This window comes from Sus scrofa, chromosome 7 (genome assembly GCF_054392235.1).
Source record: "Sus scrofa isolate SSC_HxYL_T2T_F1_AM1 chromosome 7, Sscrofa_HxYL_maternal_Yorkshire_Landrace_v2.0, whole genome shotgun sequence".
NCBI lineage: Eukaryota > Metazoa > Chordata > Mammalia > Artiodactyla > Suidae > Sus > Sus scrofa.
In genome coordinates, this window is record NC_139389.1 from 132,133,756 (window position 1) to 132,150,012 (window position 16,257).

The following is a 16,257-nucleotide window of genomic DNA, read 5'->3' on the forward strand; positions in this document are numbered from 1 at the left end:
GCCACAGCAATGCCAGATCTGAGCCGTGTCTGTGACCCACACCACAGCTCACGGCAACGCAGGATCCTTAACCCACCGAGCGATGCCAGGGATGGAACCCGCGTCCTCATGAAGGCTAGTCGGGTTCGCTGACCACTGAGCCCCGACGGGAACTCCAAAACAAGGGATCCTTGATCCCATCCTTCTCACTCTAGAAAACTGAGGCCCAGAGAGGGCTGAACTAAGGCCAACAAGCCCCAGGGTCTCCTGGCTGCAGGTCCACCCCGAGGGGCATTTGTGCAAACTGGGACAGCCAGGAACGGGGAGGGACTGGAAAATGGGAATGGGCCGTGGGAGGACTGGGGCTGTCTTCCCCGAGTGAGGATTGGGGGGGGCAGGACACAAGCACCGCTCTTCACCGTCCAGACCCCTGTCTGGTCCCGACTGGCCCTTGGCCGTGGGCCTTGTGCCACTGAGAACCACCTCACGCTGGCACCTCCGGGCTTCCTCCTACGGAGCCTGGGCGCTGAGCCGCATCCCCCAGGCCCTTGGGACCTGCACTGCTCTGAGATCTGTGACCCTGATCTTTCTGCTGGTCAGGAGCGTTTGTTTGCACACACTTCCCCCGGCCCCGCGTGGACGGGGCTCCTGGCAGAGACAGGCCTGAAGGCGGCAGGCTGGGTCCTCCCGAGAAGCGAAGGGCGGAGGGCAGTCAGCGTCCTCGACCTCCACCTCTTTGTGGCTAAGACATATCACACCAGGCTCCTGGGATGAGTGTGTCCCTGTCACAGGACCCAGCACACAGTAACTCAAGTTCCCTCTTCCCATGGCCCATCTCTGTGTTTGCCGAGGGCCACCCCTGAGGATCCCAGGGCTCAAGAACACGCCACCTGCTCGGTCTTAGCAGTAGGTTGGAGATCCTCTGGTTTGCCTGGGGTTCGGTCTTTCGTTTATTCAGCACGTATTTGTCACATGTAGACCCTAAGCCAGGACCTGAGTTAAGCTGGGCGTGTGCAGAGCAGAGCGGTTAGGGGCCTGGAGGTGGTCAGGCAGCAGGGGGCCGGCTCCGTTCCTGGCGTGCGAGGACGTACACAGAGTGGACGGGGGACGGGCTCAGGCTGGCGGGGTCCCCATGAGGAGGCGCCCCTTGCTCAACCCAGCAGGACCTGGGCCCAGCCTGTTCCCTGCACCCCTTTCAGCACAGGGGGCAGGGGGGGCACTCCCAGATCCTTCTCCCAAAAGCCTGACCCTGTGCCCCGGGCTCCCCCTCTCTTCCGCTCCCCCCACCCCCTCTGTGAAACAAGGACACTCTTCCCCGAAGACGATGGCGTCTCATGATGGAACCTGTGTTGGGGGCAGGGCTGGGCAAGCCTTTAGCAGTACCAGGGACCTCACCTCCTGGGGCCAGCCTGCCCCCTCACTGGTGAGACGCTGAGGGCGTGGCCTGGCCCAGGACCTCAGGAAGCCCCAGGGGTGGTGCCCCCACTCAGTGGTGACCTCAGACCTCTCGGGGCCACGTCAGGGCCTCAGGTCACTCAGACTGACTCCCCCTGGGATGCTCAGCCCCAGCTCCTGCCACCCCGCCTCCCGGTGGGCTCGCGGCTGGAGTCTGGCCAGCCTCACCTTCCCCTCTCGTCTGGCTTCTCCCCTGTGTTCCCCACCTCACGACCCCCGCGGATAAGAGGATCTCCTCCGAGCCACCGCCGTGTTTTTTAGGAGTGGGCGTGTGACGGGACTTAGACCTGAAGCTGGAACGTGGGCTTCAGGCCCTTCCCCAAGAGGCGTGGGGTCCGTGGGACTCAGAGCGGACCACCTGTGTGCCTGTCCCCTGCCTTCTCCGTGTCCACGCAGGAGCTCCCCCAGGCGCGGGTCGCCCTCTGCCTGGCCTGCCACCAGGGTGTGCGGCTGCTGCTGTGGCCTGGACCCATGGCACCCTGCTTCTCCTGGTGATTGCTGGGTGTTCCAGGTTAAATTTTCCTGCCTTCGTCGTGTGTCTGTAGTGCGAATATGGCCCTTTCCTGTGGCTTGGGCAGACCTTGCTTGAAGTGAGTAGAGCAGGGCGGGAGCTCTTAGATGGACCCCCAGTGGGGGGACCAGACGCCACTTTTGCAGCGTCAGCTCCCAGACGTGGCATGCTTGCGATGCCCAGCCCAGCATCACTGAGCCCCATGGCCTTGGGCAAGTCCCCGCACCCCTCAGAGCTACGAGCACCCGTTCTGTGTCGCTCCTGGGGCTGGTGGGAGCAGCTGAGCAGTGAGGGCAGGTGGCAGGGGCCGCAGAGGGGAAAGGTGTGCAGAGAAGAGGCCAACGCGCCTTCTAACAGCCCCCGTGCGCCTGCCCGGGCGGGGGCTCGGGGTCAAGACTTCTCCGGGCCTCAGGGTTCACCACCTGCTTTTGTCATGCGTGTTTTCTCACAGCAGCTTGGCGAGGTGCACTGTGGTGTTCGTATTGGCCTTCCTGGGGTGGTTGTGCCCAGGAGAGCACTGCTGCGGGGTCGGGGGCGTCTCCTCCCTCCCAGCCACCAGCCACCAGCCGGGTCCACCTGCCCGAGTGAGTGCCTCATGGGAACAGGCGGCCCCGCACGGCTACAAGGTGACCCGGGAGTGAGCGCGGTGGCGTGCAGAACCGAGGCTTGTCCCCTACCAGCCGCTTCTGGAACAGATGCCCCACGACAGAGGCTGGGTGGACAGCGCCAGGGGCTCCGGCGGCAGTGGGCTCCCGTGTGGTGGGGAGTAGTTTAGTTAGCTGGGGACTCTGCCTGCTGGCCCCCTCTTGGCGCAGGCCTGGATCTGGGGGAGCCCTGTGCCTCTTCCCTGGGTTGGTGATCATGAGTTCCCCCAGACCTTCCCACCCCAGTTCAATAAAATATGCCCTGGGCCCTTCTGGCAGCGAGCCATTCTGCCACCTGCACTCCTGGTGGCACTGAACTGAAGGAAGGAAGTGGCCGTTTGCTGGCAGCTTGCGTCAGGTTCTGCTGCTTGCAAGTGCCCCACTTAACTCTTTCTGGGCCTTTTCCACACCTGTTACAAGGCTTCTTGGGAGCCGTCTGGTAGGGTTGTGAGAATTAAAAGTAAATTAAAGGAGTTCCCCTGAGGCTCAGATAGCTGAGGATCCAGCATCGTCACTGCTGCAGCTTGGGTTGCTGCTGTGGCACAGGTGCAGTCCCTGGCTTCAAAACTTCCTCATGCCACGGGCACGGCCAGAAAGAAAGAAATGAAATTTAGACAATTCCTGGACACCGCTGTAAAGCAGGGTTCTCATGGTCTTGCTCTGGTTTCCTGAGAACAAGGAAGGGGGGCCCTAAGGTCTGGGCCTTGCAAAGGAGGAGCGAGAAGAGGGCCCCTCGCTGTGGGTTTTTTTAATTGGGAGTGTTTGTTTATTCAGCTTTAGGAAGTGTCCATGTCTATACTGAACGTGTTTATATGTTATTTATAATCAGAAAAACCAATTTTTAAAAAGAGCAAAGTTGGGAGTTCCCATTGCAGCTCAGCAGAAACGAATCCTACTAGTATCCTTGAGGATACAGGTTCGATCTCTGGCCTCGCTCAGTGGGTCAAAGATCTTATGTTGCCGTGAGCTGTGGTATAGGTCGCAGATGCGGCTTGGATCTGGCATTGCTATAGCTGTGGTGTAGTTCAGTGGCTGTGGCTCTGATTCGACCCCTAGCCTGGGAACTTCCATATGCCATGGGTACGGCCTTTAAAAAAAAGAAAAAAAGTTCTCATCGTGACTCAGCAGTTAACAAACCCGACTTGTGTCCATGTGGACGCAAGTTCGATCCTTGGCCTCGCTCAGTGGGTTAAGGATCTGGTGTGGCTGTGGCTGCGGTGTAGGCCAGTGGCTACAACTCTAGTTCAACCCCTAGCCTAGGAACTTCCATGTGCCACGGGTGCAGCCTTAAAAAAAAAAAAAGACCAAAAAAAGTGCAAAATTATTGTGTGTTAAATAGAGCCCGAAAAGCATGTTTAGATACAGGGAAAGAAATCTAATATTTCTTTCACACTTACTGTGTGGCAGGCAGGCCTCCCGATATAGACGTGGTCACCTCTCAAAAGGATGCAGGCATCTCCCCGGCGCCCGGCGCCCGGCCCCGAAAACAGCAGCGGGCGTTGAGCACGCAGGGTCCAGCAGGCCGGAGGGGAGTTTTTCCTCGGTGTGGGGCCCTGCTCCCATCAAGCAGCTGGGCCCCTGCCCGCCCTCTGAACCCCCTTCTTCCCCCACTGAAGCCTCCACCCGGCGCCAGGAAGTGGCAGAGTGAGGCTCCCTGAAAACTTGACCAAAGCCCCTCCTGGGGCCCTGGGCCGGGTGCTGCCAGACGCAGAAGCTCACTTGTGTGGCGGCGGGGCTGTCAGGCGTAGAGGATGAGAGCCAGGTTGTCATACCCAGCGGGGGGCGGTGGGTTCGGGACTCCGTGTAGGAAAGACCTCTCTGCCGTGGCTGGGGGGGTGCTCGAACGCCCGCCCAGGAGGCACCGAGGCTCCCTGTGCGGGGAGGGAGGAGGCTGCCCTAGAATCAGCTGTCCCGGGCGGCTTGGAGCTTCTGTTGCTCGCTGGCTTATCCTGCCCCTGCTCAGGGAACAGCTGCAAGTCCTTCAGCTGCTTGAGCACCTGGTGGGAGAGGTCCTCTGCCCAGTGTGGCTCTTGTCATGGGCTGAGCCCTGTGGGCACCTCGTCCCGAGAGGGGCCCACGCCCCTTCCCCACCTGGGCAGGCAGACAGGGGACCAGCTTGCCCCAGTCCCTGCCTGTGGCGGTGACTCTCCACAGTTCCCCAGGGACACCTGAGCTGGCAAAGAGAAGGAGCCATCTGCCCTTTCTCAGATTGGAGAAAAGCCTGGTTTTCTGGTGCGTGTAACCCAGCACCAGCCCCCGTCTGAACACAAGGTACACACAGCAGACCTCACCTGCTCTGGGCCCTGCCTTCAGGGTCAACGGCAAGAACGTGGCCCGGAAGGCTCCCCAGCTGCTTTGTCAGTGACGGTCTCGGCCACCTCAGCCCCCACCGCCCCCCTCCCAGTCTGCACCTCCCGACTCCTAGATGCAGGTTGGGGGCGGGGCCCATCGCAGTGAGGCGCACGGGCTGTGGCAGGACAGGCCGGGGGCCAAAACCCTGGCTCCGACCCTGACCCGCTGTAAGGGCCATTCCTTTGCTCAAAAGGCAGAGTGACGTGGATCTACTGGTTTCCATAATCCCACGCCTTAGTTGGAAGAGCTGTGTGGGATGTGGGGGCCAGACGTCAGAGGACGGAGGGGACAGTGACAAGAGGCAAGTGGCAGCAGCGAATGGAGTTTGAGGGGAGGAGGGAGGGTCGATACCAGAAGGGAAGACCTTGAGCTTGTGAAAAATGGGATCCTGGAGTTCCCTGGTGGCATAGCAGGTGAAGGATCCAGCACTGTCATGCTCTGGCTCAGGTTGCTGCTAAGGCACAGGTTCGATCCCTAGCCCCGAACTTCCACATGCCATGGACGCAGCCAAAAAGAGAGCCTTTATTGGCTCCGAGGGACGAACCAGAAGAAAGGGAGACGGGACGAGTGAGAGAATGCGATGGGGACCGGGGGTTGCAAGGGGGGTGGACCTGCTGCTGAAATCATCCCGCGGCACCAGGAGGGGCAGACAGGCAGCCCCCAGGTTTGTCTCTCCGAGCCTTTCTTCTCTGTTAACTGCAGTGCTTTTCTGCTTCTCTGCCCCACAGGCCCCTCCAGCCAGCGTCAGGTGCAGAATGGCCCCTCTCCCGATGAGATGGACATCCAGAGAAGGTAACTCCCGCCCAGCAGGGGCCAGCCTGGGAGACGCACCTGCAGCTGGGGCCAGGACTCCCGGAGACACTGGGGGGGGGACAGGCCTGACCAGAAGGGAGAGGGAGCACGTTCATCGCCACTTGGCCAGAGTGACAGTGACAGTGTGTGGCCTCACAGAGAGAGCCACACAGCCTCTGCAACCCTCGCCCTTAGCCTGGCAGTGTCCTGATGTCCGCTTACTGAGCACGAGCCTCCCAGGTGCATTAGGCGGTAGTCATCGTAGGGTTCATTAACAAGGCCAAGGCTACACTGCTGGGGATGGGCAGACTCGACCCGCCACACCTGTCTGACGAGGCCCGTGGCCTTGGCTCCATCCTGTGCCCTGTCCAAAGGCCTTGTGAGCCCTGGTTCTGCCACCTTCTCATGGGACGCTTTGGGCAGGTGCCACAGCCTCTTGGGAGGATGCTGGTCCTCTGCCCAGTCACCTCGCAGCTGAGGTTAAAGCAGCCAAGGCCGTGGGGGCACTCTGAGCTGCAGCTGCTCATGGACAGCTGGGCCAGGGCTGTGCTGTGGTCCTCGTCGGGCGGGCCTGAGGAGGAGGCAGCTCCCGTGGGATTTGAGCCCTAGGGTAACCCCCCACACACACCCCACCCGGCCTCCTCCAAGGAATATCTTAAGTGTTCGACCTGGGAGGAAGGGCCAGTACTGTTCTCCTGAAGTTATAGCAGAGGCAGTGGTGGCCCGGGAGGGCACAGCCTCCCCAGGTCACATTGGCAGGGAAGGCAAGGCCAGGGCTTGAACCTGGTCTGAGTCGCCTGGGGGCTTGGAGCCCCAGCTCTGGGGAGCTGTGCCGGGGCGGGGGGGCAGGCCTGGTGCCGGCCCTCCTGACCCGGTTTTCAGAGGAAGATGTGACCCGGGCGGGGCCCTGGGCCGGGACCCGGGGGGGCAGGTTCCACCCCTCCCCTGGCTGTGAGGCTCTCAGGGCGTTCCTCTCTCCAGCCTCCCCTGCTCTGAGGAGCAAAAGCATGGCGAAAGGTCTCTGAGGGCCTTGTGGCCCCAGCAGTGTCCTTTGTCAGCTTGGGCAAGTCACTGCCCTCAGCCTCCGTTTGCTGTTTGAAGGTCCCCGTGTGGGTCCTGGCTCTGCCCGGCTCAGGCGAAGCTGGCCGTGTGGCTCCTGGACCTCGCCCGCTCCCAGGGAGCCTCCTCCGAGTCCGCTGGTCTGCCGTCCGTGTACGGGGCTCTCTCCCACTTCATTTACCCTCACGTAGCCCTCGGGTCATCCCTACAGGTGACAGTGTGTTTCTCACATGAGCCAGCTCGAGCTCAGAGAGTGGAAATGACTTGCCAGAAGTAGGGCCGGCAGCCTCGTCTGGCCCCAGCTCAGCCGCTGCCGGTCCTGGGCTGCCTCCACCCAGAGAGAGGCGCGTGGGTCCTAACAGACCCTGCAGCTACTCTCAGAACTGGTGGGACGCCAACCACGGAAACGATCCGAGCCCCCCGCCCGAGTCCAAGGGTAGAGGTCGCTGCCTGCAAGAGGGCAGCAGTTCCGTGTGGTCTGCGGTCAGCTATCCACGGGCCAAGTGACCCCTGGAGGTCAGTCTGTGAACCGCAGGGGTCAAACCACGGAGCAGGCATCCTGCTCCCCCGCCAGTCACCACGGAGGGAGGCCCAGAGGAGAGGGGGCATGGCATCAGACAGTGGGTAGTGACTCCAACCCAGGACCCTTCCTGTTTTCTCACACACAGCATCACACGTTTGTAGCTGATTTTTAGGTATCTTCAGAGGGTGTCTTCTTGCTGAGGGTTTCTAAGCATGTGGATGCTGGACAGGTCGGAGCTGGGGTAATGTCTCACCAATTTGGATGGAGAAGCCAGTGCACGTGCTGCTGGGAGCTTTTCAGACATCTATAGGATCAAAGGGTCTTTGGGGTTATCGTTTTAGGTATCAGGCATAAGCCTTTCAAGAACCTCATGAAACAGGTGTTGTTATGCTTGTTTCACGGAGAAGAGGCTCAGGCTCAGGAACAGGAAATGAACAGCTGTGATCACAAAGCCCTGAGTCCCAGCACAGGAACCAGGAAGCTCTCTACCTCTGAAGGGCCCTGGTCCTGCAGGAATCCCCGACCCCGACATTTCTCCAAGGTGGAAGCAGCTTGTTCCACGCAAGAATGGGCTGAGCGGCTGCTGCGTGCCCACGCGGCGCCAGCACCAGCGCCGCCCCACCTCGCTGTGCACAGCCCCACACTCACCCCTTCCCGCCTCCCTACAGGGGCAGGGCCCGCAGCCGGGCCCCGCGCCCCCTTAGCAGGTCCAAGGCTGGCTGTCAGCAGCTGGGGCCTTGTCCCGTCCCCGTCTCTAGACTCCTCGAGCCCCTCCTGCCCCCGCATCTCAGCCCCAGAGGCTGTGGTGCCAGGTCCCCACTGGCCCAGCCTTTAGAGCAACCCAGAGGTTAGCTCGGGGCTCTGCGGAGCTGCCTTCCAAGCAGCCACTTGCACGGAGGCGGGCCTGCCGCTGGCCCAGCAGCGACAGGATGCAGCGGGGTAGCCTTGGCGTCTGCTTCTCTGGTAGCCAACGACGCCTGAAGGTTGTGCCAGGAACCTCGCCGGGTGCCGTAAGAACCAGCCATCCTGAGGTCAAGTCTGCCGAAGCCTTGGGTCCCAACAGCCAGGTGGGCTTGTCCAGCCTCGGGGAGAGCTTGGTCACTCGGCCACACGGTCACCTGAGCCTTCCTGAGGGCTCCCTGCCCGGGCGTCTGCACAGCAGGCCTGGAACCTGGCACGCTCCACCTCTGTCAAGTGGGGCCGCGACTCCTGCAGCCAGAACCCGGGTGGGACAAGGCGAGCTCCCTGCCGGGCCCGGGCCAGGCGCCAGCGACACCCGGCTGCGGCCGCGTTGTTCTCGCTCCGAGCAGTCAGGCCCACTCTGCTCCGATTGCTTTTCAGACAAGTGATGGAGCAGCAGCAGCAGCGCCAGGAGTCTCTGGAGAGAAGGGCCTCAGGCACAGGTGAGAGCCCCTCGGGCCTGCTCCCCATACCGTGCCCAGCTGGCAGCCCTGTCACTTAGGTGGTGCCCAGGGACACACTGGGAACTTGGTGACACGCTGCAGGTTGTACAGGCCTCGAAGTTTGACAGCCACATCCAGTGGACATGGGGAACAGAGAAACAGAGCAGAGGGTGTGGGGATCCCTCACCCTGGTCCAGCCACCACCACCCCACCCGCCCCACCCGCCATTCCCCGAGTGACCATGTCTCAGGCGGTGGCCTAGGCAGATGCAGACCCTGCCCAGTGAGGTCACTGTGCAGTCACGGGGACCGACATCGTGGGGCACGTGCGGTGACCAAGTCAGTGTGGGGGGTAGAGGCTCAGGGGTCGGGGGAGACTGCGGGGGAGGCGTGGCTTCAGTCCTGCCCGGGAACTGCTCGGCACAGCAGAGCAGAAGGGAGTTTGGAAAACGGTCACGTTGATTTAAGTCCGGGGCTTTCTGAGTCACACAGGCCTTTCGTATCCTCTGTCTCCCCCGCCCCCCCGGCCTCTCAGCCCCCGTGAGTGAGCGGGGAATGCTCTCCTTGCTCTGCCCGCCAGGATGCTGGCTGGCGCCACCTCCTCTCAGCTCTGCTATTGCAGGCACACCGGCACTCCTGCTCCCGCTCTGCCCCCGCTACGCTTTCCTAAAGCAGGCCTGACCCTGTCCTCAAGTCGGCCCTTCCCTGTCCCTCGAGAAAACCCAGTGTGCAGGCCTGGTCCCCGCAGACCTGCTGCCCTGCCCCCGGCGCTCCTGCTGCTCCTCCCTCACGCCCACCAGACTGAACTCTGTGCTCAGGCCCGGCCACCCGTTGTTCCCTCCCTCAGGAAGCCTTCCATGGACCTCCAGCCAGGCTGGAGCCCCTCTCCATAGGCCAGGGTGGCGTTTGTCACCCTGCCGGTTACAGGTGTGCAGTCAACCTGTGTGATCAGCTCATGCTTCCTCCAGGCCACGAGCAGAGGCACAGGCAGCGTGGATGGTGGGCAGGGGACAGGAGGCTGCCCACATGCAGCGTGGCTCCTGGACACACGCCCCAGTTTGCCCTGCGGCCCACGGCTACCTGCCAGCTGCCTGACCCAGAGGCCAAGGGTCAGTCCCCATTGCCTCTCAGGGACTCACGTCTGCCAGTACCTAGGAGGGTGCTGGGTGCCGAGAGGGAAGAAAATGCCCTTGTGCTCCGGGGAGCTTCCTCTCCCGCCGGAAGGCCGCACTTGAGCAAGAGAGTTCGCTGAGCTCAAGGGACGCTAAGCGAGGGTGCGACACTGGGGGTCCAGCCCTGCCCCAGAATGTATGGAGGGACTGGACAGGGGCTTCTTGGAAGAGGCAGCCTTGAGCTGCTCCTCGTCCCTGGGAGGAGCAGGCCACCCTCTGTCCCTGCGCCCAGGCAGGCACCAGCCGGGGCTGGGGACTGACCGAGCCCACCGTTATCTTCCAGGACCCCTCCTGCCACCGGGACACCCCTCCTCCGCAGCCAGCGCCCCCCTCTCCTGTAGCGGGCCTCCACCGCCACCCCCACCCCCCGTCCCACCTCCGCCCACGGGGGCCACACCGCCTCCCCCACCCCCACTGCCGGCTGGAGGCGCGCAGGGCACCAGCCACGACGAGAGCTCCGTGTCGGGCCTGGCCGCCGCCCTGGCTGGGGCCAAGCTGAGAAGAGTCCCGCGGGTAAGCAGCCCCGGCAGGTGGCGGGGGCGGGCGGGGGGGCAAAGTGCCACCCTCCCCATCCAGACGGCACGTCCCAATCCTCGGTCACAGTCGCTCGAGGACGCTGGGCCGCCCTGCATCTGGAGCAGTAAGCACACGAGGTGCTGCTCCCCCCTCGCAAGTGGGGGCAGGTGACAGCACCTCGCAGTTGAGGAAACTGAGGCACAGTCTAAACGACCCGTCCAAGGCTCGCAGGGCCTCCCTCGCGGGGTCTGGACACAGGCGCTGGGTCTCCTGAGTTCACATCCACAGCCTTCAGCTCCCTCGGGCAGGCCCATCTGTCCTGGAAGGCGGTGCTTCTGGGAGAAGGCTGTGCGTGTGGCCACGGGTCTCAGATCACCCCTGGGGCAGAACTGGCCCTCCTCCCCCTCATGTCACGGTCACCTTGGCGAGAGCGCTGACCACGCACCTGGGGGTGTCTGTGAACTCTGGGCCTCGGTCCCAGCCGCTCCCTGGACTCTGGTTTTGTCGCCAGCAGGGGAGTGGGAGGAGGTGGGACTAGGCCCTCCAGCCTCTCCCAGCACTGCCGTCATAGGGCTCCCACGTCCCCACTCCCACGCGGCCCTGGCCCCCCCTCGAGCAGTGTCCTGCCGGGGACCTCAGACTGAAATGCCGCACCCTCTGCCCTCAGCCAGAAGATGCGCCCGGAGGCTCCAGTCCCAGCGGGACCTCAAAGTCTGACGCCAACCGGGCGAGCAGTGGGGGTGGAGGAGGAGGCCTCATGGAAGAAATGAACAAACTGCTGGCCAAGAGGTGAGGGTTCAGGCCGCCCCAAACTCAGCACCTGTTGCTCACGACAGCCAGAACACGCTGGCCGGTTCCCAGGGCCGTGGCTTGCTGGGCACCAGAGGGCCTCGCTCGTCAGAATGCGCCTTGTCCAGAAAAAGCAGCCAGAGGGGCCTTGCTCCACCAGTGACCCCTCCTGCCTTCTCTCAGGCTCCAGGCTCTTCCCGCTGCCACCCACCCGGGCAGAAGCCCTCTGTGCCTGGTGGTCATAAAACCCACACGGCCCTGCAAGGACACGTGGGAAACAGGCCCCTGGAGCCGGTCACGGCCAGGGCTGACCCAGGGCCTCCCTGCACACAGCGGGGACGGCACAGAGGGGAGCCTGCCTGGAGGAGATGGAGCGGGAAGGCGGGCCCACAGTGCAGGCCGACATTTGCGAGCCTCAGCAGGGCCTGAGCTTCGAGGCGCCCAGGCAGGGCAGACTCGTGGGCGGTTGGCAGACAGTGACTGAAGGCGTGCAGGGTGACAGTGGCTGCACAGGGATCCCAGGGGAGCCAGGAGGGCTTCACAGAGGAGGTGCTGCGGGCTGAGGCAGGAGGAGAGAGTGCTGCTCCCAGGAGGTGCCCCCAGGGCACAGGACGGAGCTGGAAGAAAGAGCCTCGGGCTCCCATGGGGATTCCATCCAGAGGGGCCTCGGGCAAAAATAGAAGGTGTTTCTGAAGAGAAAATATTCACACTCCCCCAAGTCCAGTGGCACTGTGTTCACATCAACAGCTTGGCCTCCACGGTCTAGAACAAAAGCAGAGGAGGTTTCCGAGAGCAGGAGACGGCTGGTGTGTCAGGAGCCAGTGAGGCGCCAGGTGCAGGTGGCAGAGCAAGACCCACCAGGAACAAATGCCCTGCACGCCTGGCAAGCTCGGTCCTGCTGCTCTTAGAATCCACCTCTGTGCGGGACGCTGGGTGGGGCCGGCAGGGAGCTGCCCTCACAGGCCCTTTCTTGGAACGAAGGTCCTACTGGCGTTCCAGCCCCCTCTGTCCGAGGACCAGAGCTGAGTGCTCCCGGGGACTGGAATGGCCTGCTCTGCTGTATGTTTTTATTTTTATGTTTCATTCCAGTCGATTTACAATGTTCTGTCAATTTCTGCGGTACCGCAACGTGGCCCTTCCTCAGATCTCCTCTTCCCTGTCGTGTTCTGTTCTGTCACAAGGGCTTGCGTAGAGGTCCCTGTGCTGGACAGCAGGACCTCACTGCTCATCCATCCTAAATGAAGTAGTTTGCATCCACCAACCCCAAACTCCCCGTCCCTCCCACTCCCTCCCCCTCCCCCTTGGCAACCACAAGTCTGTTCTGTCCGTGAGTCTGTCTGTTTCTGTTCTGTAGGTAGGTTCATTTGTGCCTCTTTTCTTTTTTTTTTTTTTAAGGGCCGCACCTGTGGCATATGGACGTTTCAGACTAGGGGTTGAATCGGAGCTACAGCTGCCAGCCTACCCCACAGCCACAACAATGGGGGATCCGAGCCATTTCTGCAACCTACACCACAGCTCATGGCAACACTGGATCCTTAACACACTGAGCAAGGCCAGGGATCGAACCCGCTTTCTCATGGATGCTAGTCGAGTTGTTTCCACTGCACCAACATGGGAACTCCATTTGTGCCTTGTTTTAGATTCCACATATAAGTGATATCATGTGGTGTTTAGCTTTCTCTTCCTGACTCCCCTTACTTAGCATGAGAGTCTCTAATGGAAACGGCATTATCTTGTTCCTTTTTGTGGCCGAGTATGCCATTGTATGTAGGTACCACATCTTAATCCATTTATCTCCGGATGGATGGACATTTAGGTTGTTTCCATGTCGCGGCTCTTGTGAATAATGCTGCAGTGAACATAAGGGTGCATGTGTCTTTTTGAATGAAAGCTTTGTCTGGGTGGTTGCCCAGGAGTGGAACTGCTGGATCACGTGGTGGTTCTATATCTCGTTGTCTGAGGAACCTCCGTACGGTTGTCCACAGTGGTTGTACCAATTCTGTGGTCTGTTTTTAAAAGATCGAACACTGGCTCTGGGTGGGAGCCGAATGTCCCGGGCAGTGGCAGGCCATGGCGACAGATGGTGCTTGTGCTGAAGGCAGGGCACTGCCAATTGGAAGCAAAGTGCAGAGATAGACCAAGGGGCGAGCTGCTGCGAGAAAAGGGTTGGGCCCAAGTCTGGGCTTCGAGGAGGAGCCGCAGGTGGCTAGACCTGTCCTGGGGTAAGCAGACTGAAGGAGGAGGCCCACGGTCCTTGGCCACAGGCCAGCTTCCCCCTTGATGGGCCACTCACCTCCTGAGGCCAAGACTTGCATGTCCTGGTGGCTTCACAGAGCTGCAGACCCCCAGGGCCATGTCATTGGAGAATAAGAAGGGCCTGACCTGTGTAGACGTGGGCCTTAGCCAGAGGGAGGCAACCCTGAGGCCTCAAAAGGGGAGCGAGTTTTCACCCTGTGAGAAGAGAGCCCATCCCTGCAGGCAGGTGTGCAACAGGACCGGGGGCGTCCCTTGGAATCTCTCCTTTCTGGGCACGTCCAGGCCCTCCGTGGTGCCCAGGTCAGGGAGGGCATGGCTGCCGCTCCAGGTAGGGGGATCTTTCAGGTAATAGAAAAAGGCCTCGTGCTCCCTCCCCCAAGCCGGCGGGTCACTTCCCCGAGCCCAGGCCTCTGGGGACATGGACAGGGGACAGAGCAACTCTCGGCCCCACAGGTGCTGCAGACAGAGACAGGAATGCCCCCAAACCCCCACCTCTCTGCCCAGACCAGTTCTGTGTCCGAGGTCCGAGGACGAGACAGAAGGCTGGACACTCACCCGGGTATCACCATGGGCCAGCTGGATGCTTGGACAAGTTGCCTCCTTCACCCAAAACGGGTCGGGCCGCCCCAGGGATCCTCTGAGCACCGAGCCATGTCCGCACAGAGGGAGCGGCCAAGCCCGCGAGCAGAGTTTCGGGAGCTGACTGTGTCTTCCCCCCTCGTGCTAGGAGGAGAGCAGCCTCCCAGACAGACAAGCCGGCGGATAAGAAGGAAGACGAAAGCCAAACGGTAAGCACGCCCCGCCGCCAGCACCCAGCTTCCCCACCGGCGTGGGCAGCCAGGAAGCCCGACGCGTGCACCCGGTCTGTGCATGTGACGGGACGTCGCCGTTTGGGGGGGACTGGCCTGTGGGCACTCGTGTCCGTCCCCCTGCAGGGCGGCAGGCCCCCCCTCACCGAGCACCTAGCGACGCTGCTCTGCCTTGGTGCTCGCAGCCCCGCAGGGCGTGAGGCTGGAGGCAGAGAAGCAGGATCGGCCCAGGGGTGCCTTTGGGGAAGGGCGTGGGGGCCCGGGGATGGTCTGCTCCAGGACCAGGCGCCGTCCATCCCCAGCTCCCTCTGTTCTTGGAAACTCCGCCTGAGTCCGAGGATTCCAGCAGGGGCTGCGGGTGTGCTGGGCGGGGGAGGCCCGGACCCCAGCCCTCGTCCGTCCTCGGCCAGAAGGCAGAGCGCAGACTCCAAGACTCCACCCCCACTTAGGGCAGCTTTTTCTTTTCCTCTGTGTGAAGTTTCCCTCTAAACACAGGCTCCCCCTGAAACAGCTAAGTTTAGACCGCAGGTATAAATGGCAGGTCGCATCTCAGTGGCAGAAGGAGACAAGAAATACGGCCACCAGACAGCAGGGTACACGCGCTGCCTTACCTCACGTCAGCAGGCTGCTGCTCCCCCAGTGTGACCCCGGGCCCCACTGTAGCAGCTTTGCCTTCCTCTGCTCCCTGGGCCCCGGAAGAGGGGGTTTCAAATCCCAGGGACCCAGGAGAAACCCTTCAACCCCAAAGGCAGGGTTCTCTCTCCAGCCCCCACTCTTTCCTTTGGTGAGAGGCCTCGGGTCACTGCCTTGGTCGCACACAGTCAGGAGGCCCCTGCCCACCAGGCAGCAGCACAGCCCAGCGCAGGCCGAGGAGTGTTCCAGCGCCACGTGGGTGGCGACGCTGGAGGGTGGCTTTTCTGGTTTATGCTCTTCAGTATTTTCCAGATCCTCTTCATCGAACATGTACTAGGTTTATAATTAATGGAAAACAAGCATTATTTAAAGAAGAAAAGCACCCCAAGTGTGGAGTCAGATGGCCTGGGTGGGGATGGCGTCTCCACTTGCTGGCCACGGGCCACTGATGTCGCACTCAGAGGCCAGTTACTTGGCATGGAGAACACGACCCCCAGGCACCGGCCCAGCAGCTGCAGGACAGGCAGAGGCCGGAGGGCACGCGGTGCCAGTGTGCCAGGAAGGGTGGGCTCTTCCCGCTTGCGGCTGAGAGGTAACTTCCTTTATGCAGGGAGGGTTCTTGGTAATTATTTTTCAAATAATAGGATGACACTGAGAGCAGTTTTCTGATTTTTCAGTTACTCTAATTTTGCCCATAATGACTTCCATCCTTGCCTGTTTTTTGGGGGGCTGGTCCCCATGCACAGTGCTGATTGACGTTATTTCATTTATTCAGCTCTGTCTTTAAACACGAGGCCTCGGGAGACTCACTCCGAGTCCCGCGGTCTAGCGCCTTCCTTTGCCCCAGGACTAGCGACTTCCCCCCGCCCCTCACTCATTCACAGATGCCTGGGGGAGGCGTCCTGATAGGTGCCAGTCTGCTCGTAGTATGGGGGCCCATAGTGAGCAGTCGTGCTGGCTGTCACAGGCTCCATGGGACAGGGTGGCTGCTGGGCAGCCTCCCACTCTGAGCACTGAGCCCCGAGTCCTGGCCCTGGAGGTGGCCGACCCCAAGCCTCAGATGGACCAAATGGGAAGCGAGTTGACAAAGAGTGTGACGTGGGCAGTGACAGAAGGCAGTTCTTGGTTTTGGTTGGAATTATGCTAGTTCAGTCTCATCAGGTTGGCTGGTTCTCCCTGGTCAGAAGCTCCGTGTAGCAGTTGTATGGGTTTGCCTAATAAAAATGAAGGAGTTATCACTTAATAAATGCTGTTTTCTTAATAGCATAAAGTCATTCCAAAATACGAGTGATAGGGAGTTCCCGTCGTGGCGCAGTAGTTAACGAATCCGACTAGGAACCATGAGGTTGCGGGTTCGGTCCCTGC

At 61.3% G+C, this 16,257-nt stretch overlaps 1 protein-coding gene across 6 annotated transcripts in view; it reads left to right on the forward strand.

The window, feature by feature from the left end:
- EVL (Enah/Vasp-like) overlaps positions 1 to 16,257 on the forward strand; it is a 145,684-nt gene that overhangs the window by 120,458 nt on the left and 8,969 nt on the right. For all 6 annotated transcript variants that reach the window (XM_084966556.1, XM_084966558.1, XM_021098187.2 and 3 more), the window contains 5 exon segments: positions 5,670 to 5,733; positions 8,657 to 8,718; positions 10,173 to 10,402; positions 11,073 to 11,194; positions 14,178 to 14,238. In XM_084966556.1, the coding sequence (XP_084822682.1) occupies positions 5,670 to 5,733; positions 8,657 to 8,718; positions 10,173 to 10,402; positions 11,073 to 11,194; positions 14,178 to 14,238 (539 nt within the window).